At 39.1% G+C, this 25,254-nt stretch overlaps 1 protein-coding gene across 1 annotated transcript; it reads right to left on the bottom strand.

Annotated features, from left to right (window-relative positions):
• Positions 1-4,077: 4,077 nt before the first annotated feature.
• Positions 4,078-15,110, bottom strand: TNFSF18 (TNF superfamily member 18). The gene is made up of 3 exons (XM_036442407.2): positions 14,924-15,110; positions 8,447-8,477; positions 4,078-6,526 (listed from the first exon to the last, which is right to left on the bottom strand). The coding sequence occupies exons 1-3, from the start codon at positions 15,077-15,079 to the stop codon at positions 6,180-6,182; spliced, it is 534 nt and encodes a 177-aa protein (XP_036298300.1). The 5' UTR covers positions 15,080-15,110; the 3' UTR covers positions 4,078-6,179.
• Between the last annotated feature and the right edge of the window lie 10,144 nt (positions 15,111-25,254).

Raw genomic sequence — 25,254 nt, 5'->3', positions numbered from 1 at the left:
TATAAACTCTTTAAGACTGATAAAATTTAGTTTTTGGCCCTATAACCTGAAGACTAGACTTCAGATATGATAATTTCACCATTCTGGAAATAATCTCTCTGAAAAGCTTTGTGGAAGAAGCAACTCACAATGTAAGGCAGCATCTGACAACACCTATGATTGAAAACACAATTCATATTCCCAAAAATATTTATTTGAATAATAACAATTCAAAGTTCTAGACACTTAATAATGCCTTTGTCAAAGGCCAATGTGTGCATTCCAAAATCTCACATATTACTAAATTCTTTATTGCTCTATAGAAATCTGTGAGGAAAAATTCCCCAGAGAGATGTGAATTCAAGTTCATGAGAAATCAGTTTTCTTTAATGTGTCTGCCATAAAGGGTGACATGTAACACAATAACATTGTCCTAAGAACCATTTTTGGAGAAGATGCACATAGCTGTTTCTAATACAAATCTATAATAATAAAAGGCCAGGCATCATGACCAGAATGACCAATAGGCCAGTCACTATGAGGTGCATTGACCACCTCTGGGTCCGTCACCCCATCCCGCAGGTTCCCATCTGCTGGATGGCCAACCGGGAACCACGGGAACCAGGCTAAGTGGCAGCAGAGCAGGACTGGGGTTTGGATTCGCAAGGCACCAGCAGCAGCAGTGGCGTCACGGAGAGTTGCAGGATGGCAGCAGCATTTTATTATAGACTGTCTCAGAGCAATGGCAGCATTGAGGAGCGTCCCAGGGCAGCAGTAGTGTTGCAGAGCATCCTGAGACTTTGTAGAAAATCACCGGGCGGCAGCAAACAACGTTGCAGAGTGTCATGGGGCGGCAGACATGGCCCTGATTGCAGGCTAGGCCTAGGAACGCTACATGCGCAGGATTTCATGTGCTGGGCCTCTAGTATTTAATAAGAGCTAAAGGCACAACCTCTACTTAAAATTTTGTGAAAGCATTCCTATGGTAAAGCAAGCTAATGGGTTATAGGATGCCACTTCCTAGGGAAATAAGGATAATGAAAAGATGGCCATCATGACAGTATGGTGGTATGGGTACAACAGGGATAGCAGCCAATTTTCACTGAGCACTTTTGATGTATATATCTAGAATGTTTCATGTATGTACTTAGTTTTTAAAAATCTAAAGGAATGGAAGTTAGCACACCATTTTGAGAGGCTGTTTGCAACATAATGTCTTGCTGATCATTCTGACCAAAAACTAGGGTCACATCTTTTTTGTTCATTCCCTTCAATATTTGTTGAATTATTTCAATGACCCAAGTATGATTTTGATTGCTAGTGATAGAGCATTGAATAAATAAAATACTTCTATCTTGGGCCTTACTTTTTCTTGAGGAGGAGATAGAACAAAAGAGATGTTAAATAAACATCTCAATGAGAAAAACAACAAAGTTCATAAACGTAGGAATAAATCCAAATTAAAAAAAAAAGAAAATCAGTAGCTGCCACCATTTTAGTGTCTATTGTGTATCAGGAACTTTACATATATTGTTTGGTATTTCAAATCTTTTCTAAAATTATTATTTGGCTTAGCAAATATTTAAATTTCAACTATATGTCAGGCATTAAATAAACAAAACAAACAATAAATTGAGTCTCAGAGAGGGTAGATACTTTCTCCAAGAGCCAAATAAGTAGTAAATGGCAAAATTTGAGATTTTAAAACAAGTTTGTTTGATTACAAAGGTAGAAGCAAAGTAACCAGTTAGGAAGTTATTGAAATAATCTTGGTGGCATGGACAAGAGTCATAGCAGAAAAGAGGTCAGATTCTCTTTGTAGGTAAAGACAAAATGATTTTTTCACAGGATAAATGGGTGAATGGCAGGAGTCAAGAGTGATTATATGATGCAGATGTTTTTAGCCCATGTAATATAATTAAATTGGAGATAGGAGCTTCAAGAAAAACTGGTTTAGGAAAACTAAAATATTCATTTTGGACATGTTGAACTTGAGATTATGCTTTTAATGTAAATTGTTGAGCAGACTTTTGAGTTTTTAAGTCTGGAGGAAAGGAGAGCAACTTGGATTAGAGAGAAATATTTGAGGGTTGATAGGTAGATAATGTAGTATTTGTTGTGGCAAAGCTTGTATGCCTTAGAATTTAGGGGTGTCGAACTCAATCAGAGAAGGGGCCAAAATCTAAAATCCAGCCTAAATCGCGGGCCAAATGGTTTACTGAACAGTCATAAACTGTCATTGTGATGGAAACGCAGCGGAGTGCAGTGATGACAGCACGGTGCGGGCCACATTGCAAGGCCTGGCAGGACGGATTTGGCCCGCGGGCCTTGTGTTTGACACATGTGCCTTAGATGGCCAAGGTTCAAGTGACAAGGATGCCAAAAGTGAAGAGCCTGACCTTTGTTCAGATTCCAATAGAGGATAGAAGGCCATTTGCTTTTGTGATGAGAGATGAGTTATGGTGAGTCATGGGCATCACCAACTTTGTTTTTGTTGTTTTGCTTTTTATTTTGTTTATTTGTTTAGAAGCGTTGATTCTTTTTAAATATTTGGAGAAATAAAGTTGCATGCCATAAAGCAGTGATTCTTAAACTGTAATGTGCATAAGAATAACTATGGATCAGAGTTGGTTACAAAGTTGATTCTTAGGCCTAATTCCTAAGCATGTTTATGCAGTAGACTGTGAAGGGGGCATAGGAATCACTTTTTCTTTTAAGCATGCTAGGTAAACATGTTCTTAAGTCTAACTTTTTAAAAATAATAATTTTTTCTCCCTCTGCCTTTGCATTAAGCCTTTATTTTATTGCTCCTGTGATGATGGTTTGGGGCTTTTTGTACTTCCAGATTTTATTAGAGGTCTCCCAGATTCCTTTTAGACCTAGAAGCATATCACTGGATGTTAGAGTAGGACTCTTTCTGACTCATTTTTACATGGGCATAATATGATGGGTATCTGGTTATAAAAATGAGAATAAGACAGTTGCCCCACCAATGTGCAGAATTCACAAAAGGAATGAAGTTCCCTTCCACTTCAGCTGGACCAAGAACCTAAAAGGAGTGGGAAGAAGAAGTTGTGATAACATTTATAAAAAGAGAGCTGTGGCCATGTGTGTGTCCTCACCCCCGCCCTTTGCAAGGCAGATGAAAAACAAATGTTTTACCTTAAGCCTGATAGGAGAACTTCAAGCGATACCTAAAAAGAGTTTTGAAATCTTTCTTGCAATTGGAAGATATAGATAACTGGTGCCTGTATCAGTAGTCTAGAGTCTGACTTCCCCTGGAAATCTGGTGAGAGAGGCCAACTCCTTGGCAGTAGGGGTGGAAGAATCTTGCCACGTTCACCTCATGTTCTCTGAGTTTATAGGGCCAAGGCATGTGCACAGATTTTCTGTGGATAAATGTGGGACTCACAGGAGAGTGATGACCAGTGGAGTGACCCCAAAATAGAGAGATGTCCTTTCAGATCAGGAAAAGTGTACCTGTCAGAGCATCATTTATAACTTCTACTTAAAGCCAACCCCCAGATCCCTCACCATAAATCAGTGAGGTTTTTGTTTCTACATAAAAATGTCCTCCCACCTCTACAGATGAAATTGCTTTTTTTTTATATAGATCACACAAATACAGGAATTTCTTCTTCAAGATACATAGATATACTTCCTCTAAGGAATTAGTCTTCTCCTTCAAATGCCCAAGATTACATCACTTTTCAATTAATGGCTATCTTCAGAAACAGAGACTTACTCTGCAGAGATGTATCACACTATAAGTTAGTTTTGATGGGGAAAAATAGAAGGTAATAACAATTAGTGTGAGAAGAGTTGATGATAGCTTTGATGGTGAGGTTGAGTGGGGTAGAGTTGAGGTGAATGGAAGTCAGCTAGTGAAGTTGTCTGACTAACCCATTAGAAATTGGATTACAACCAAAAGTTAATTGTATCCAGCTCTCACTTCAGCCTAACACTTGCCAAGCAGTGTTACATATACACAAGGAATCTTCAGATGTGTCCTCCTGTTCTCTAGCTCGCTAATTATAGTCTGATAAGCCACAGATAAGTCAGTCACAGTCAACTTACCAAGATACATTTTATTATAGGTTTAAAATGTATGTAACTATTTGAGGAAACAGTATGAATTGAAAACAAAAGCTGAAGTTACAATCCCAGGGCCATCCGAAGATCATCTGTTGGTAGTTATCTCTCTGTTGGTAGCTGAGCAGACTTCTCTTCTCCCTGAGAAATCACTTCCAAGTGAGGCTTTTGCTGGGAATATAATTTCACTCTTTGCTTTGTCTGCCTTGATTGCCTCAGAAATGAGGCAGAAGCAAAGAGGTGTCATTAAGAAGGAGATTTTTACAAACAGTGGTGTGCTGGTAAATGGGTTCTCAAAAAACAAACAAACACACATGCATACACACACACACACACACACACACACACACACACACCTGATTTGTAGTGTTTGCCAATTTCCATGGTATAACTAACCCCACCATAGTCAATTTGGCAATATTTAATAACCAAATTGAAAAATTCCTGAAAATGTAACAATTAGCTCTCACAAACGAGTGCCAACCCATTCCAGCAGACTGTTGCTTATAAATTAATAATGATCAACTCCTCCAAGTTTCCATAAATAAATGTGATATAACTTTAATTTCCTGAGAGGAATGCAAGATGGACAAGGCATGGTGTTTAGAAAAACACTAAGAAACAACTTGGCCTCAGGTTCAACCTGTTCCCAGAGCAACTTTTGTTATACACAATACAAATATACTTAAGTTAGCTTTTTATGTGACACTATTAATTAACAGAAAGCAGCTTTATATAAATATCCATAAATATTTTAAATTTGGTTAACACATAATCATATTATATAGCTTTCAAAAAGAACCCAGAAGTAGCATATTAATTGAACAGAGTTCCAAACTTTAGCAGATTGCCATTGAGTTTGAGTTTGTACACATTTGACTAAGACAGGCTCTTCAAAGTGAGGAAAGGGATTTGGTTGGTGTAAACCCTGAGCAACATCCCTGTGCCCCTTGCTCCAAGCAGGGAAAGAAAAAGAAGTTTGTCAAGAAAGCAAAGACCTGTTACAGCTTTTCTCTACCCACTTTGGGCTGAATGGGAGTATACTTCCTGAAAATTGAACCTGTTAAACTTCATCATCAGTAATGTGATGGCAGAAATACCAACTCTAAAGCTAAGGCAATGATGCAGTGAGAAACCCATTGGCCCCATTAATCACTAGTTCTGTGGGTTGAGAAAAGTTACTTAGCTCCATCTGCCTTTGTATTTTATTTGCACCAATTACCTGCCCCATTAACTTTATAGAGTTGCCATGTGATTGTGAAAGCATTTTGTAAACCATGGATAGCCAACTAAATACATGAAATAATTCCAGAACATTATCCAGCATTGGTAGTACCAATTTCTGGGTGAGATATTGTATTAACACTTACTCTATCTTTACCATTGACAATGTTTAGACACACATAAAAACGACTTCTCATGAAACCCTATGTGAAGGTTCAGAAAGACCTCTTCAACCTACTGGCTTTGTAAAGTAGCCTATATCCTGAGTATGATGAATGAAATAAAGGGAAATTCCCAAATAAAGTGCATTCCATTCCATGCCACCTGTGTTTCTATCTCAGTATCTTTCTAGAGTGTTCTCTATCCTCTAATATCATCACATTTAAAGAGGGGTGTTATTGGCATATCTGTGGCTACCCTGCCAGTCTGACTGCTTTTATTAGGAGAGTCTCAGAAGTTGGGAGTATGGGAAGAATAGAGTGAAACAGCCCAAGAATATGAGAACAAGGCCAGGTTACAGTGCTGGATCCTTTTAGCATACCAAGTAAAACTCCTATGAGAATAAGACTTCATTTTTTCACCCAGGAATTCAAAGATTAGACAAAGACTCTTTGAGAAGCTTCTGCCCTTTAACCACCCATATTCATTTTACTATGGATTAGTAGTGTCTTTGCCAACCCAATGCCAGGGATAACCAAATGTCTTTGGTCCTTCCTCTGAGTCTCTTTCCGATGACAATGAGAAATGAAAATTCATCTTCAGAGGAGTTCTGTTTGTTGTGTTGATTTATCTACCCAAACTTTAGGCATTGAAAATCTGCTTCCTCCAACCCACCCACCAGATCTCTGTATGTGCTGAAGAGGATGGGGAGATCAAATCAGACTCTAGGAGATGAATTGGGGATTGGCTAGCAGTATGACCCCCCAGTACGTATTATTCTTTAGAACCTGATGTCCATCATTGAAGATTAAGTCTATTATATCTCCAGCATGCAACTCATAAGTCCCTCCTACATTCTGGATTGTAGCGCTGTTTGTTAGAACTTGTATGATGCCTTTATTTTTACGCAGCCGCACCTCATAAGGAGCTGGTTCCTCGTAGATTTTATTGGGAGCCACTTCACCATAAATGGAATACAAGCCATCCCGAAGTATCTTCAGCTCCCAGTCAGCTATCTGACTCACACAAGGAGGTTCAGGAGATGCCATTTGCCATCTTAAAGGCAATGGTCCTGTAAGAAATTTACAAGGAAGGGGGAAAATGGAAAGCATAATTATTTAATTATTCCATCATCTTCCTGGTTATATAGTTCTTTCCCCCTACTCAAATTCTCCAGCCACAATTTGACTATATTAAGTATCTTGCTGTTCCTTGTTTTAGAGAAATTGCAAATCCTAAATGCTTCACGTACTTGGTGAATTCTAAGGCAATAAATTTGGAACAGAGAAAGGGGATTAAGTTTTAGGTGTCATTATATCTCTCGTTAATGAGTATATGTAAAAAAAAAAAAAGAAAGGAGGAGAGAGGGAGAGAGGAATTATGTACCAGGACTAATAACCAGGGATGGCAGTCCAAGAAGTGTGTTCATGGTTTTCTATGTAAGTACTGTCTACTGTGTGTCACTGTATCAGTGAGACCTTCCTCATGAATCTATAATCATGGTCTTCTCATTAGTTTAAGGGTATATATCATTCAAGAAATATCACTAGCCAAACCCTCCAAAAATAGCTACTGGGTAAAGTTGTCAGTTTAAAGATGGAAATAATTTGACTGGTTTAATATAAGTTTCCCTAGCTTAATCTTATCACAGGGGGTGGGGAAAGGGTCAAGATTTAATCATTTATTTTTATAGGTATATATGGAATTTACATATTTTATTATTGTTAATTGTTTGTATACAGAAGTGTGATTTCAGAGGCCCGGCAAATGCTTTTACCACCCAAAATATTTATCTAACTCTCCATAATTTTTGCTATGGGGGAAAAGCCTTTATCTCATAAATAGAAAGAACTTTGATAAGAAAATACCCTGGAAGAAATAACATATTGACTTAAATTCTTATTTATATGTATATGAATTATAATACACCTCTGAGCATAGATTCTGAAGGATCATAAAGAAGAGATCATTAGAGCAAGAAGCAAAGTATCCCTGAATGGGCTATCCCAGAGTCCGGTAAATTTGCTCTTGCTTGACATGTAGCCCGCCTAGTCAAGGGGCAAGCAAGTCACCAGGAAGAAGTGTCACTGGTTCTCTTATTTAGTTCTGTGACAGGAGTCACTCACAGACCACCTTAGAGCCACTTGAAGTCCTCAACTTTTACCACATCAAAGGGGAATTTCAAATATATCATGAGTCCTACTCCATTCACTAGAGAAGCAAAAATAATCACAGAGGCAAAGACCAGTGAAAAGGGATTTCCTAATTCCCAGGAGCGTGGCAGTTTGCGCTAGCTATATAGGAAGCAGGAATTGCAGTTATCTCTAGAAATATTTTCTCTCAGCTGAAAGTACAGGTTTGGCCTGAAACATATAAACAATCCAAAATGCATTTATTTTTATTTTTGTGTGTATTCTAAGACATACTCTAAGGTTCAGTTTAGCTGTATACTTACTTTAGTGTGTTTTGTAAGCAAATACCAGGTCACTATAAGGGAAAGTGACTCAGGATCTAAGAGGAAAAGAGAAAGGAGCAGAGGAAGTGGCCACTCCTTCCCCCCAACACTCATTCTTCTATACATTTAGAAATAAAAATAGCACCCACGCACACACTCTGCTGAAAACCGGCAGTATGTGAAATGTGAGAAGGACTTTAAGATTGTCAGAGAGAAAAATTGTAGAAATCTGAATAGTGTGTTTATTAAAACCTTGAATTAAAGTAGGTTCCTGGGTCTCAGATTCCCAGGCCTGTAAGAGTGATATGCGTTCCTGCCCAGAGATATGACCTTGATTTTAGCTTCATGCTGGCCTATCTGTGTGACCTTGGAATCCTTAGTTCCTAGACAACTGATTGGCACATGATGAGCAGTTATAAATAGTAACTGAAGAATGAATAAAATAGGATAAAGGCTTCCTCAACTGCATTGGAATGTGCCTTCTTGCATCAAATGCTAAAAAAGATAAAAAGGAAGCATACAAAACAGGTTACTTACCAAACTTAGCTACACAGGGCTCACTGACTGCCTGTAGGGGAAGAAAAAGAAAAATTGGTCAGGATAATGACAACTTTCTTAATTGGTTTATTTAGAGCTTCATATTCCTGAAGCAAACTTCTTTTGCTAACCAAGTTAAAAAAAAAATTCCTCCTTCCACCCCATCTGACTCTCTCAGCTTCCCTTTACAGATGGCTGGCCTCATCCTTAACCTTTTATTTTATTACCTAGCTACCCTTTTGAACCTTCTAGGCAAATATTATGGTCTCATTCCATCCACCTAACCTCTACCTACAGGACAACTATTTGATTTTGAACTTCCTCTCAGGCTATAGAAATTTTCTATAAGCAGTACTTTCCACACTCCAGTGCTTACACAAGATGATCCCTTGGCATGTGAGAATAAAGTAATAGAATTTCTATTTATGTTTATTTTTGTTTTAAATAATTAGAAATTAAGCTGTAGAAATATTTATAACTCAGGTCAATAAAGCCAATTATTTACTATTTGACAATCACGTGTCATATATAATAACTGCAATACCCTGAGAAAACTTTAGTTTCAAACTGTTGCAACGTACCACAGTTTACATGCTTTAAATACTTGTAGTGAGATGAAGCATTACAAAAAAAAATTGTACTATGTAAAGTGTATTGGTTTCCATATGGCAAAGTACTTAAAAGACTTTTTGAACTTAAAGATGTTGCACATTTTTCTTTTATAAGATTTTTTTTTTTTTTTTTTTGTCTGCTAGGAATAAATTAAGGGAGGCAAGGGCAAAAGCAGTGAGACAAGCTAAGAGATCCTTGTAGTCATCTGGCCAAGAAAGCACAGTGCCTCCAACCAAGGTTCTAACAGTGGACGTGATGATAAGTGATCAGAAATAGAGCCAACAGAGGTCCTGACACGGATATGGGATGAGAAAATGAGAGGAGTACAAGGAGACTCCAAGATTGGGTCTTGAGTCATTGGAAAGAGTCATTGAAATGAGCAAGATTTAAGAAGAGTAAATTATGGGAACAGAAAGAAACATGGGTTTGCTTTGGGATATGTCAAGTGTGTGAGTCTTATTAAATATCTAGGTAGGATAGTCAGATAGGCAGTTGGATCTATGAAGATGGACTTTATGGAGTTCTGATTATATAAGTTTGGAGTCTTCAGCTACCTTATGATGCTTTAAAACAGGAGACTATGAAATCATCAAGTCAGTGAGTTTAGATAGGGAGAAGTTCTGGGGCACTGAAATGTTTAGAGGTCAGGGAATGAGGAAGAACCAGTAAAGGAGGTTCGGAAGGAAAGGCCAGTGATTCAGAAAGGAAACAAAGATAGTGTGATATTTGGAAACCAAGAGAAGAAAGTATTTCAGGAAAGAGGAGTGATCAGCTATGTCAAATGCTTTTGGTGAGTCAAGAAAGAAGAGGCAGAAAATTGACAGATGGATATGGCAGTCACTTGATGAAAGTAGGTATTGTGATGTGATGAGGACAGAAGTTTCATTTGAATGAATTGAAAAGTGAGAAAAAATAAATTGAAGGGATGTTGCCAGAGGGTGTGGCCAGCCTGCAAATCACAACAGGCCTCTTGCCCAGGCTACCCCACACCCCAAGGGAACCCCCACACTGTCCCGGGACACCCTTTAGGGCAAACCAACTGGCCCCCACACATGCACCAGGCCTCTATCCTATTTAATAAAAGAGTAATATGCAGATTGACCATAACTCCAACACACAAGATGGCTGCCCCCAAGTGGTCAAAGATCCTGCCCCCATGTGGACACAAGATGGCCACCACAAGATAGCCAGGAGGGGAGGGCAGTTGGGAGGCACCAGGCTTGCAAGGGAGGGCAGTTGGAGTTGATCAACCCTGCAGGGGAAGACAGTTAGGGGTGGCCAGGCCAGCAGAGGAGGGAAGTTTGGGGCAAAAAGGCTGGCAGGGGAGCAGTTAGATATCAATCAGGTTGTCAGGGGAGTGGTTAGGGGGTAATCAGGCTGGAAGGCAGGCGAGCAGTTGGGAGCCAGCAGTCCTGGATTGTGAGAGGGATGTCTGATTGCCTGTTTAGACCCAATCCCACTAGGTCTAAACGGGTAGTTTAACATCCCTTGAGGGGTCCCAGATTGGAGAAGGTGCAGGCTGGGCTGAGGGACACCCCGCTCCCCGCCCTGCCCTGTGCATGAATTTCATGCACTGGGCCTCTAGTTTTATAATAAATCACTGGATTCCTATTATTGTCTCCGCTTTTGCAATCATCTCATCTGCATCTCGGGATTTCTTAGAAGAGATGTTGAAATTCCATTTAGTTTAACTCATGATAAGCATGTGAATCCCTTAACTTTATTTCCTCATTTATAAAATGAGAAATATAATAGCAACTAGCTCATTGAAATTGGTCATGATTTAAATGAGGTTATTCTTGTGAAGAGCTTTACCCAAATATTCTGTGTCTAATCCTGCTCATTTAATATTAGCTTTATTGATAATGATGCTGATTATAATAAAGAATTGAATAAAACTTTAGGCAACTATATTCCCAACATTATACAGTATTATAAGCAGGAGAAACAAAATCAATTTATGGCACTTGCTTCTTAAGAAGTTTATAATCTTTCTAGAAAGATGCCTGCATTCATGGAGCAATTGCTTAACAATCTAAATATAAATAGATGCCGATGTAAGAGCTGCAGATAGTATCTGTGCTCTGTACTTTCATGTCTAAAGAGTGCAAGAAGTTTAAGGTCATAGACTAATGGCCAGAGACAGACATCCTAAAGACTGTCACTTGGGCTGCTGTAATGTCTAGTATATAAGATCCAGAAACCACCATTGTGACATTCTCTAATTATTACCACCAATGAAAATCTGTCAAGTCACAAAAATCATCTACTAGTATTTGGCAGTGAGATACAATCTTTGATGGAGAAAGTGAAATAGATAAGCAAGGAATACCAATATTGTTAAAGTTTTTTGAAATTTACATTCACTGTGCTGTCATTAATAGTAATGGTGCAAATATTAATCACTACAATGTGCTGAAAGGCTATTTACGTGTCAGGCACTGTTCTGTCTCTTTAATCCTTACCGAAAAATGAGAATTGGCAGCATCCTCATTTGCTGTATGAAAGAGATTAAGTAACTAGCCCGAGGTGATGCAGCTGATAAGAGGCCAACCAGTCTGAGATCCAAACAAAACCTTTCTGACTCACAGGTCCCTGTTGGGCAGTTTCTATTTATAATTCTGGAAGAACCAAATATCCACTTCTAAAGAAGCCAAAACCTGTTTGGCTCATGGATAGAGTGTCAGTCTGCGGTCTGAGAGGTCTCAGGTTCAATTCCAGTCAAGGGTGTGTACATTGGTTGTGGGCACATCCTCAGTTGGGGGGAGGGGTGCCTGTGGAAGGTGGCTGGTCGATGTTTCTGGCTCTCTATCCCTCTCCCTTCCCATCTATAAAATATCAGTAAAATATTTTTTTAAAATAATAATAAAGAAGCATATGGGGCTTTCAACTTGGTTGAATTTAGTTCATTTTTGCTGAAGAGGATCAGTTGCTCTTGTAACCCCATTTGATTTAAGCCAAGATTAACATAGTTGGTTTCAAATGGCCAAAGCTTAATAATTCTTTCTCCAACCCAACCTTCATCATATCGTCCTTTGAAAACAGAATCTACTCTGCTTTTAAATAGAAGCACAACTTCTTCTTTCGGAAGTATCCTTCATTTTATTGAAGCAGGGGATGCTCTTGAACATTGGTGTTTTAGGGACAACATCTGTGAGGCTATTTTCACCGAGGGGTTGTTGAAATTGATTGGGCTCAGTCTCTGGATCTGTTTTTGTTCATTAGTTTATATTGTCCATTATATTCCATAAATGAGTGAAATCATGTGATATTTATCTTCCTCTGCTTGGCTTAGCATAATGCTCTCCATTTCCATCCATGCTGTTGCAAATGGTAAGAACTCCTTTTTTACCACAGCATAGTATTCCATTGTGTAGATGTACCACAGTTTTTTAATCCACTCATCTGCTGATGGGCACTTAGGCTGTTTCCAAATCTTAGCTATGTTAAAGTGTGCTGCTATGAACATAGGGGTTTGTGTGTCAGAGAAACATCAATCAGACCATCAAATCTCAGAGGGAAAGTAAGGGAGGATGGGGTAAAGGGGGAGATCAACCAAAGAACTTGTATGCATGGATATAAGCCTAACCAATGGACACAAACAATAAGGGGGTGAGAGCATGAGTGGGAGGGATGGAGGCAGAAAGGGAGATAAGGACGTATATGTAACACCTTAATCAAGAAAGAAATTAAAAATAAAAAAAGATTAAAAAGGAAGAAAGAAATTGATTGGGATCATAACCAATCCTTTTAAGTTGACTGTCTTCTGAAAGAAAAAGGAGGGAAATGAAAATAATGTTCTCCCAAAGAAATTTGTGTTGGTCTAGAAGGAGCCAATCTTCCTGCCCAAAGCTTGGTGAATTAGTGCCTGGAGAAGCTGGGAAGTGGAATGTTGTATATAAAAACAAGAGTGCGAATTAAAATAATCTAAACTCCAAGGTTCATGGGTCTTGTGCAAAGGTGGAAGCAGCCCCGTCATAATGATTCATCTTCCGCCAGCTACTCGGGCCTCTTTTCCAAGTATGTTTGTTTGTGGTCAATAAGGAAAGGGCAGTGCAGTCAATGGAAAGTGGAGTACACGACCTGGTATTGTCAACCAGGCCCTTGACTGTTCCCATAGGAAATACACCATCATGGCATCCTTTCAGAACAATATGAAACATCTCCAAATTTGGAACAAACTCTGGGCTAATTCTTTAGGGGCAGAACTGTTCAGTGAGAAGCTATGTGTTGTCCGGGAGAGAGAATCCAAAATCAGAGCTCAAGCATATGAAACTGATCAAGTTCCATTCTGGTAAGAGATATCATATCCTCCATGCCCCTGAAATTCCTCTGTTCCTTTTTGCAAGAGCCCCTGTGTTCCTTTAAAAATATATATATTTTCCCCCTCTGCTGTGCATTGGATCCCCATTCATGTGCAGAGATGGGTGACACATAGCATGTCCTATGTTCTTCAAGGTCATCTAGCTAATGAGACTTGATTTTTGGTGTGTTTTTTTTTTAAAGGAAAGGTTACTTCTAAATTTAAGCTATTGCTATATTCTCATCCTTCCCCTTCTTCAGAAATCTAAACACTCAGAACTGACACTGCTCTAAAAAATTCAGACTATTGTTTGATACCTCCCATGAGAGAGTGAAGAGATGGTTATAAATGCTTCTATATACTTGTCTATCCCTGTGCAATACTGACTAATGGGCTATAGTGTAAAACTTGGGGGAAAGCTACACTTACCCCAATATCAACTACAGTGTACTGCTTGCTCCTACATTTTTTCTCAATTGCTTTCAAATATCTTAAGATGGAGAACTGTATCTTTGAAATATATGCTGGCCAATTCACTAAGGAAAATGTTTCAGTAGTTCCTGATTTCACATCACAGCCCTTTCTTAAATGGGTATGTATCACCTTATTCTCCCCAAGGCTCAGAATCTTCAGACATACCTTAAAATGGGCCAAATCCTAAATAATATCAAGCATTTTTTAATTTCTTTTTTGCTCAGTGTTACGCAGTCAACAGTCAGAAAAACATCTTATAAAAACCTAAGGAACCTCCATCCTCCTCACTAGACCCACAAGTTGGGCTGGAGCTCAATGGGAAATTCCTGATAAGCATCAGGGGCTTCCCAATTAGGAATGTGTTTCAACCTTCCTCCATGAAACCTTCCTTGATCACCCTAGCCCAAAGCCATTGCCCCCTTGAACTTCTAAAGCATTTATATTCTATACCACCCTTAGATAAATTATAAATCACTTTATCTTATAGTTAGAATGAGACTTTATAAGTAAATCCATTCTCCTACCACCATTTTTCAGATGAAGAAACTGAGAATGAGAATTCATACAGCTAGTTATTGGGAGACCTAGAACCAGAATCCAGACCTTGTTACTCCTAGTTCAATGCCATTTCCCTCTTCAAAGATATACTAACAACCTGTAACTTACCCTATTCCATCTTCCACCATCTTTTTATGTCACTTCCCTCCATTAGACTACAGTTTGCATCCCATTCCTTGAGAGCAAGTATCATATCTTACACCTTTTCATTCCACCAAGAGGAATTATTTAGCAAAGTTCCAAAAAAGGGAAAAAGTACTCCACAGACATCTGCCAAATGGCTGATTTAATTAAGCAGTTTTCTCCATCTAACTCAGTTCTGCCATCAACATTTAGCATTTTCTAATATCTTCATTTCATGACACTTAGATAAGTCTCTAAAGCCACATGCCATGACAAATTAGATTATCTTCACTTCCATGTCCCTTTCAATTAGCTCTAACAATACTGAGTGGCAATGATAATACCAGATTTACTAAAGACAAAAGGATTATAACCAATAGCAATCTCAGGTACTGTTATCTCCTTACCTTGAGTGGGAAAAGAATGAAGGCTACTGAGATGAAGGAACAGACTAGTAGCACAATAACCAGTGCTAAGAAGGCCCATGTCTTCCAGCGTGGCCTCTGTGCTCCTGGAGGGCTTGCATGGTGTAAAGGCATATTCTCCATGGGTCTCAAACTCATTCTCTGCAGAAATGAGAGCTGTGGAAGCAGAAATTCATGAATGATGAGCCAGTGATGCAACAACTTGATTTTGTCCTATGGTAATTAGTAGTGGGTGTAAGAGGCGGGGTTTCCCTTTTCTGTCTTGTTGGAAAAACGATACTTCTAGGCTAAGTGCTGACTCTCATTTGGTACCAAGCCAAATCCATTCACTCAGCAGAACGGAAGTCTTCATAAAAGCCAACACAAATAAAGAGGATTAAAAAAAAACACACTAGCACGAGGGAAGTTTGAAAGGAAAAAATTCTTTCCCAAACAAAGAGGAAAAACAGTGCTGTGCATAATTAAATTTTATTTCCAAATAAATTTATTTTTTGTAAGAAGAAATAAAGTCTAAGATAAGGCCCTTTCATACCTCAAATATTATAATATTGTGAGACAAGGGGGTGAGAAGCTAGGAAGCCTAGGATGCATGGTTTGGTAAAATAGAGTTTCATTAATTTCTAGTATATAAAATATGTTCCTTCTGAGGTTGTCTCTAGCAAGCACCAAGAGTGATACTGGAATTTGATATGAAATACATATAACAAGCTCAATTCTCTAAAACCTCACTATTTGAAACACTGATAATTCACTGTGGGCATCAAACAGAAATAAAGTTATCATACAAAAGGGTACTATCTCACACCCTGTCCTCCAGTCTGATCTTGCACTCTATCCCAAAAACAAACAAAAACAAACAAACAAACAAACAAACAAAAAAAGCTTTAATTTTATTCCTGCCACCTAAAATACTGATATACTGATATACAAAATTGAGAAAGTCCCCTGGCTCTCTGTACCTCAGTCTTACCATCTGTTAAATGGGATGCCTATCTTTTTCACAGAATCCTAGCACCATGTGATAGAAAGAACATGGACTTTGACTCAGACCTAAGAGGGAACCTTAAGCTGCCCTCCTTGTACCCATACCCTTACCCACTCAGTGGCCTTTGATGTCATACTTGACTGCTTAGTTTCCTTCATTATAATATGGAGAACATTTCTACTCCGCAAGGCTTTTTGGCTCAGAAGAGGTGTTCTGGAAGTATTTATCTCTTCTTGACCATCTTAGAAATGTTGCAAAGACTGAATCTATACTAATAATCTATATTAATAAAAGGGTAATATGCTAATTAGCCCAGTCAACTGGACATCTTCTGGACATCCTACTTCCTTCCAGTTAGGAGGCTACCAGGCCAGCGGGGAGTGGGGGGCGGGGGCAGTTAGGGAGTGACCAGGCCTGCAGGGGGGGGCAGTCAGGGGGCAACCAGGCTAGCAAGGGACCAGTTAGGGGGTGGTCAGGCAGGCAAGCAGAGGTAGTTAGAGGTGATCAGGCAGGCAGGCAGGCGAGTGGTTAGAAGCCAGTGGTCCCAGATTCGGAGAGGGATGGTTTAGGCCCCATCCCTAAATAGGCAGACATGATACATAAATAAATCAGCAGTTGGACATCCCCTAAGGGGTCCCGGATTAGAGAGGGTGCAGGCCAAGCTGAGAATCTCCCCCCCCCCCCCCCCCCCCCCCCGCCCCGTACACAAATGTTATGCATCGGGTCTCTAGTCAATTATAAAAGCCCAGAAAATAATCATTTCTTTTTATATTTACCCTAGGGTGTAATTTAGCTGAAGTTCATTTAAATAAAAGGAGGTAAGCCCAGACAGTGTGGCTCAGAGATTGAGCATCAACACATGAACCAGGAGGTCACAGTTCAATTCCCAGTCAGGCCACATGTCCAGGTTGCAGGCTCGATCCTCAGTAAGGGGCATGCAGGAGGCAGTTGATTGATGATTCTCTCTCATCATTGATGTTTCTATCTCTTTTTCCCTCTACCTTCTCTCTGAAATCAATAAAAATGTGTTTTTAACAAATAGATAAAAGGAGGTAAGATGAAGCCATTTGGAAAACAATTCTGTTAATATAACAGATTTTGTAAATTAGAGCAAAGCCTCGAGATTTAACAGCCTCATTTATGAAGGATGAAGTTAAGGATAAGCAAGCAAGTAGTGTGTCGCACCAATGATGATGGGCAGTGGAAATAATACTGTTTTATATCCCAGCCACCTTCCCTTAGAACCAGTGTGTACTAATACAGCAATATTTCTCATTGAGCTGGCAAATTTTAACTGGGCCCTGTTTTACCCTGGTCACCAAACTCTCTGAATAAAAGCCCCACAGAGTGACACAGAAATAGTGATTCAATACAACCATGTATTTGTGGCTCTGTACTAGAATCAGTGATGCAAAATGAGTAATAAGTAACCTGACTCTGAGAGAATGAAGTTGATGTTGTACATGCAACTTCTATACTTGTATCATGTCTGAAATGTAGATGCAAAACTCTAAAAACGGAAAAATTGCACTCTTTCTTCCTTTCTACTCTGATCTGCTTTCTTTTCTGGCTCCTTTCCAAATTTTAGATGGAACTCCCTCCTCTTAGTCAGTTCAGTAAATATTTATTCAAATGAGGAACTGTCCCAAATAAAATGCAGCTCCTCCTCCTGCCCTTTACCAAGGTAAGGCTCTGGTATATCCTGATTATTTTAACCTTACGAAAGTCTTAAGAAAGATGACAAGTTTATTTCCAGGATACATTCCAGGGCTTTTTTTTTTTTTTTTTTTTTTTTTTTTTCATGAAATGGGGTTCAGAAATGAAGAAACTTCAGGTTAGGACAAGTGACAGAAGAGAAGATTTATTCGGGATTAATGAATCACCCATGGTATCACCTTAGTGTAAGCTAGCAGAATTGACATCTCAGATGTGCCATCTCAGGTTGTGACAGGTGTAGATGAGCACCAAACCCAAGCTTCTGTATTAATGCTTCTGGTTCACATACTTGGGATGAGACTTTTTTTAATTAAATCCAAATAGAAAATCTATGTTGAACATTTACTGGAGGGCAGGCCTCAAAAAACAGAAAGATTTAGATAAGCTAAAATAGTTAAGAAGAAAAGTTGGAAATCAATTGTTTGAGAAGAGAAAGGACAGAGTTATTTCTTAAGGGAGTAGGAAATCTTGAACAACTATTCAGAGGTGTAAATGTCTGTAAATGTTAGAAATGTTAAAAAAAGAAAAAAAAGAAAAGAAAGAAAGAACCCAGTAGTAGAAAAGGAAAGAAAAGAGGGAAGGGGAAAGGAAAGGGAAAAAGGAAAAAGGGTAAGGGGAAAGAAAAGGAAAAGAGCTCAGTAGGCACAATGACAAAATACCAAACTTTTGAATAGTCTAGTAGTTTTCATTCAGGAACTGAAAAAATGAGGAACTTCAGAAGAACTAACAAGAAAATGTACTCATTTTGTGACAAATGTATTTGTCTTTTTTTAAAAATATATTTTATTGATTTTTTTACAGAGAGGAAGAGGAAGGGAGAGGGATAGAGAGCTAGAAACATCGATGAGAGAGAAACATTGATCAGCTGCCTTCTGCACACACCCTATTGGAGAGCAACCAAGGTAAATGCCCTTGACCGGAATCAAACCTGGGATCCTTGAGTCTGCAGGCCGATGCTCTATCCACTGAGCCAAACCAGTTTCAGCTATATTTGTCTTTTTTAAAGATTCATAGGAAGATGAAAGATAGATAGATAGATAGATAGATAGATAGATAGATAGAAAGATAAGTGAATAGATATATAATAGAAAATAGGTAGACATGATACATAAATAAGATTTTAAACTTGGAATGTTATGAAGGCAACAACCTATCTGTTAAGATTTATAAAAGTCCACTCTATAAAGAACATTGTATATAGCTCATTATGCATAAATAGATATATATCTATACATACATCTATATATGTATATAGGTATCCCAAAAAATGTATACACACACTTTGAATCATTATAAAGGCAGCATTTATTAAAATACATTTCATTTTCAAAATTAAGCTATCAGCTGTTAAAGTGTGTATACATTTTTTAGGACACCCTGTATATACACATATTTACATATGTGTATGATAAACTCTATCATATATACTGAGATATCTCCTACCAATTTTTAGATCACTTTCTACAAGGAATTAATAACAACCCTATTCAGGGGAGTCTATGAAGTAGTTTGATTCCAAACTATGTTTTTCTTCCATCACATGGGGACCCTCTTCTATGCCCCAAATTGCCTAGTTGCATGCTGTCTGTTTTTGCCTGTCTACTTTTTTGGATCCCTTACTTGATTCTTTGTTGTGTTTTTGCCTGTCTTTTTTTTTTTTTTTTTTTTTTTTTTTTAGCCCTTATTTGATTCTTTGTTGTTAGTCTGTGTCTTACTGGCTTAAGTACAGCCTTTGGGTAACAAATCAAGTGGCCACTTTCCATGGAGGCCTTCCTGTGGTATCTACCTGCCTTACCATTAATCTTTGAGAAAGTCTTTGTGGGTAATAGGTTCCTCTATGTGAGTGGTTTGTTGTTGTTGTTGTTTGGGGGGTGGGGGGTTCCTTTCTAGCCAAATCAGCATGTGTCAGTATTCTGGCCATACAATATGTATGTGTTATATATTCATACATAATTTGCTGAACAGCATGACATATAAATATATATTACAATATATATACTGTATGTAGTATATTGGTTATTTAATGTGTGTGTGTGTGTGTGCGCATACATGTGTGTGTGTAGTTTCAAGCACTTTGGTGGAATCAGGAGGAGTAGACAGGGTCTCTGATCTTAAGGAATCCATTCCCTTGGAATTGCCAATTCTTTTACATTCCATTCTTCCAAACGTGTATTGAAAATATGTTTCAATTTCCAGATAAGTTTCACTCATATTTCTTATATGATTTTATGTAACTTCCCAGGAGTTACCAGTTAATTCAACTCAGGTGAGAATTGGCAGAGTACCTAGAGTTGTTCAGGCTAAGGTGCTTGTCTATCCAGTTTGATGACTTAGCTGTGAATACTAGGTAGGATGTTCCAGTAGAAAGAGCAACTCTACTGGCATGCCAATGGAAAAAGCACTGAGTCACAGATAGCAGAGTGGAATGCTGCTAGATGCAATGGTGCCAATGAAGGGAGCAGGCAGTTTCCATTTGCTAAATGCAGACACAATCCCGTGGAATTAACAATTATTATTATGCTAAGATAAGGCCTAAGTATTTCTAATTTTTCATCACCCAACAAGCCTCAAGGAAATATCTTTGGCTGAAAGTAAAGGTATCTTCCTCTTCACACGTACACAGCCTCTTACATTCTTTCCTGCCTTCATCAGGTGAATTTCTAGATCATGTAACTAATTGCAACACTGCTGAATGCTTATCTCAAATGTAAACCATAAAAAAAGGAGATAAAAATGATAGCATACAAACTAGGAAACAAATAAGTATTAAAAGCCTGCTTTTTTTTTTTTTTTCCCCAGGCACTGTGTTTAATTTAAGTTTAAACTTTCACATGCTTTCTGAGGTTTATGTAATCTTCACAACAACATTACAGAGTAGTCCTATTAGTCCCATAGGACATAAAGAGAAACTACTTAGGACTCTTGATGAACCACTACTATTTCTCTAAGTAATTAAATATTTTCTTAGAAAGTATTGCAGTCTAGTTCTGGTCCAAGATGGTGACAGAGGAGGCTCCTGAACTCACCTCCTCCCATAGACACATTGAATATATAGCTACACACAAGGCAGTTCCCTCTGAAGGAAATTCGGAAACTTGCTGAGTAACTTGTGCACATTGAGTGCATGAGGAAAAAAAAAAACCTCACACTGAACCTGGTAGAAAAGGAATAAAGGAAGTACAAAACAACCAGAAAAAAAATTAACAAAATGGCAATAGTAAGTCCATACGTAAAACCAATTACTTTAAATGTAAATGAACTAAATTCTCCAATCAAAATAATAAACTGACTGACTGAATTAAAAATAATACTCATCTATATATTGTCTACAAGAGACTCATTCAGTTCTTAAGGACATGCACAGACCAAAAGTGAAGGGATGGAAAAAGATGTTTTATGCAAATGGAAGCCAAAATAAAGCAGGGGTAGCTCTACTTATATCAAACAAAATTGACTTTAAACCAAAAACTGCAATAGAGTCAAAGAAGGTCTCTATTTTCAGATGGCATTTATTTCAGAACTAATATTGTTAAAATGTTTATAGCACTCAAAGCAATCTATGGATTTAATCATCTCTATTAAAAGTCTAATGGAATTTTTCACAGAAATAAAAGAAAATCCAGAATTTGTATAGAACCAGAAAGACTCCAAATAGCCAAAGCAATCTTAAGAAAGAACAAGCTAGCCGAAACCGGTTTGGCTCAGTGGTAGAGCGTCGGTCTGCGGACTGAAAGGTCCCAGGTTTGATTCCAGTCAAGGGCATGTACCTTGGTTGCGGGCACATCCCAGGTAGGGGGTGTGCAAGAGGCAGCTGGTCGATGTTTCTCTCTCATCGACATTTCTAGCTCTCTATCCCTCTCTCCTCCTCTCTGTAAAAAATCAATAACATATATTAAAAAAAAAAAAAACAAGCTAGAGGGATCACACTTTCTGACTTTAAGCTATATTATAAAGCTATAGTAATAAAAAAGAGTATGGTTTTAGCATAAAAGCAGATACAAATCAATGGAACAGAATAGAGAGCCCAGAAATAAACTCACGACTATACAGTGGGGAAAGGACACTTTCAACAAATGGTTTTGGGAAAATTGGACAGTTTCACGCAAAACAAATGAAACTGGGCCCCTATTTTACACCATCCACAAAAATCAACTCAAAATGGATTAAAGGCCTGAAATCATAAAACGACTCCTAGAACACTTAGGAGGTAAAGCTACTTGACATCAGTCTTGCTGGTGATTTTTTTTTTTTATTTGACACCAAAGCAACAGTAACAAACATAAAAACAAACAAGGAAGGCTGCAATTTGCAACCATCAGTATGTCACCCAGCCTTGCCTCTTATCTGAAGGCTCTTATCTAAAGGCTCTTGGAGAGAATCTGCTTCTAGACTCATTCTAGTAGTTGGCAGAATTCATTTTCCCTCCATCTTTAGCAGTGGTGGGTCAAACCTTCCTTGGGTTTTAAATCTCTCTGACTTTCCCTTTTGTGGCATATCTCCCACTCCAAACTTGAAAATTCTATGCTTTGAGGACCTTTGGGACTATATTGGGCCCCTTGGATAACCCAAGATAATCTCCCTATTTTAGGGTGTGCACCTAATGACATCCACAAAGTTTCTTTGGCCTATAAGGTAACATATTTGCGGGTTCTAGAGATTAGTGTGTGAACATCTTTATGTGGTCCTTCTGTCTACCTCAGGATGCCAACAGGGCCTTTGTTGCCTGCTGAGATCAGAGAGTCCTTTGGAGAAATGTCTGTGCCTCCCTCTACCCCCCAATGGATTATTTCCAGGGTCCTTCTATCCATGTTCATCTTTCACAAGTCCTTTGGGGGTAGGTGGCCAAGCCCTTCCTATTAATTCTTCTATGACATGGTGTATGCTCATGTGAAAATCAATGTTATATGTGCCCCTCTATGCAGAAATGGGAGGGAAGAGTGGGATATGAAGAGGAGTCATGACCTCTGACACACTGGAGAACTCCAGGAGAAACCTCTTCTAATACTTTCCCTGCTGCAAGTGACCCATTTTCCTACCTCTAGCCATTATCCTACCTAATAAAAGAGTAATGTGCAAATTAACCACCGCTCTGCTCAAGCCACGCCCACCAGCTATGCCCACCAGCCAATTAGAGCAAGTATGCAAATTAACTCCAACCAAGATGGCTGCAGCCACAGAGAGCAGTTGAGAGGCTTGGGTTTCCCTGGCAAGTTTCCCACCTGCCCTAACTGGCCTACGCCTCCACTCAAGGATACAAATTTTCAATTATAAAAGATAAATCCCAAGAAAAATGGTGGCAGCCACAGAGCTGGAAAGAGCAGGCGAGGGTTTCTCCGGCAACGGAGGAAGCTAAGCTTTCCACCTGCACTGACTGGCCTAGGCCTCCACTTAAGGCTACAAAGTTTCAATGATAGAAGATACATAAAACCAAACAGAAATGGTAGCAGCCAGAGTGAGCAGGGGGCTTGGCTCTGCTCCAGGCTACAAAGTTTCAATTGTAGAAGGTAAATAAATTCCAGATACCAGGGGGTGTGGCTGGCCTGCAAACCACCACAGGCCCCTTGTCCAGGCCGCTGAACACCCCAACCCCCACCCTGATCTGGTACACCCTTCAGGGCAAATCAGCTGGCCCCCACCCATGCACCAGGCCTCTATCCTATTTAATAAAATAGTAATATGCAGATTGCCCATCACTCTAACTCACAAGATGGCTGCCCCCATGTGGTCAAAGATCCTGCCCCCATGTAGACACAAGATAGCCACCACAAGATGGCCAGCAGGGAGGACAGTTGGGACAGACCAGGTCTGCAAGGGAGGGCAGTTGGAGGCGATCAGCCCTGTAGGGGAGGACAGGGGTGGCCTGGCTGGCAGGGGAGCAGTTAGACATCAATCAGGCTGGCATGGGAGTGGTTAGGGGGTGATCAGGCTGGCAGGCAGAAGTGTTAGGGGCAATCAGGAAGGCAGGCAGGCAAGCAGTTGGGAGCCAGCAGTCCTGGATTGTGAGAGGGATGTCCAACAGGTAATTTAACATCCCTCAAGGGGTCCCAGATTGGAAGAGGGTGCAGGCTGGGCTGAGGGACACTCCCCCACCCCATGCACCAGGCCTCTAGTATCTATAGAAAAAGGGAAGTGTTGTAATATTTGGTGGGATGCCTTCTTTGTAAAATTGCACCTGAGAGTTTTGAACTTAGAAGTTTAATCATGGAACATAACATCAATTGTATATTTTTAGCTGCTGCAAGTATCTCTATGGTAATCCCTGCATTAGTAATCCAGGGGTAAGGTATTTGAAAAGTAAAAAGATCAATACATTTTTTTCTATGTCCCAATTTAGAATCATACTTTTCATACCATTATAAAATTTGCTTTTTTATACTTACAGTACTATTCCTGGCATTGTCTTTAAATCCACAAAACAGTGTTTAATGAATGCATGATATCCATAAAAAAATAGAAATAGCTTATTGTTGGAAATTTTTTTCAAATATGGAAAAGATGTATAAGTAAACAATTGATTCTACAATGGGATGGTAAGTGCTATAATATGGATAAATTTGGTGAGGTTTGGAAGCAAATGAAAGAGGCACTTAACTAAGAAAAAAATTTCAGGAGATGGTTCCTTTAGGACAGTGGTCGGCAAACTGTGGCTCGCGAGCCACATGCAGCTCTTTGGCCCCCTGAGTGTGGCTCTTCCACAAAATACCATGTGTGGGCACTCACGTACAGTATGATTAAAACTTCATGGCCCAAGAGTAGTGTATAATAAAGTGCTTTCACATGGATGTTTCTTCCTCACTTTGATGCTAAACAGTGTAAAAAATATCACAGAAAGTGTTCAGGTAGGTCCTATCCACTAGAAAAGTTACTAGGGTTTGTAGCCTATATCTTCACACTTGAGCTTAAAACTGGACATAGTAGTTATTTAAGTGTGAGATGAGGTTTGTTTAGAATAGATGTCTAAGCTCTAACTAGTATCCTTCTGATACACTACAAGTCTCTCCAGCTAAGGGACAGACTGACTAAGGGTTATGTGAGGAGGCTCAATGCTGGTCCTATTGCTGATAGGGTCTAGCCATGGCAAATTACAGTGTATTTGAGAAGTGTGTTCAGTAAGCTTCTTTTCCTGGTTTCCAACTCAGAGGAAGTTCTAACCCCAAAATAGATTAATGAGGGTCCTAGCTTAAGGCAGGAATACCCTTCTATAAGTACCAATATCAGAGAGTCCAGTATTAAACAAAAAGCTCTCTTTAGTTATTTTTAATCTTGTGCTGACCAACCCTTATTATCCTCTAAAATCCAATCAGAAACTAAGTCCTAGATCAGTGGTAGGCAAACTCATTAGTCAACAGAGTTAAATATCAACAGTACAACGATTGAAATTTCTTTTGAGAGCCAAAAACCAACTTCTGCGCATGGACCATGAAGTTTTAATCATACTGTACGTGAGTGCCCACACATGGTATTTTGCGGAAGAGCCACACTCGGGGGGCCAAAGAGCCGCATGTGGCTCGCGAGCCACAGTTTGCCGACCACTGTCCTAAAGGAACCATCTCCTGATATTTTTTTCTTAGTTAAGTGCCTCTCATTTGCTTCCAAACCTCACCAAATTTAT

The sequence above is a fragment of the Pipistrellus kuhlii genome, unplaced genomic scaffold (genome assembly GCF_014108245.1).
Source record: "Pipistrellus kuhlii isolate mPipKuh1 unplaced genomic scaffold, mPipKuh1.p scaffold_m20_p_18, whole genome shotgun sequence".
Lineage (NCBI taxonomy): Eukaryota > Metazoa > Chordata > Mammalia > Chiroptera > Vespertilionidae > Pipistrellus > Pipistrellus kuhlii.
The sequence above is the reverse complement of the archived record's forward strand: the minus strand, read 5'-3'. Positions and strand labels throughout refer to the sequence as shown.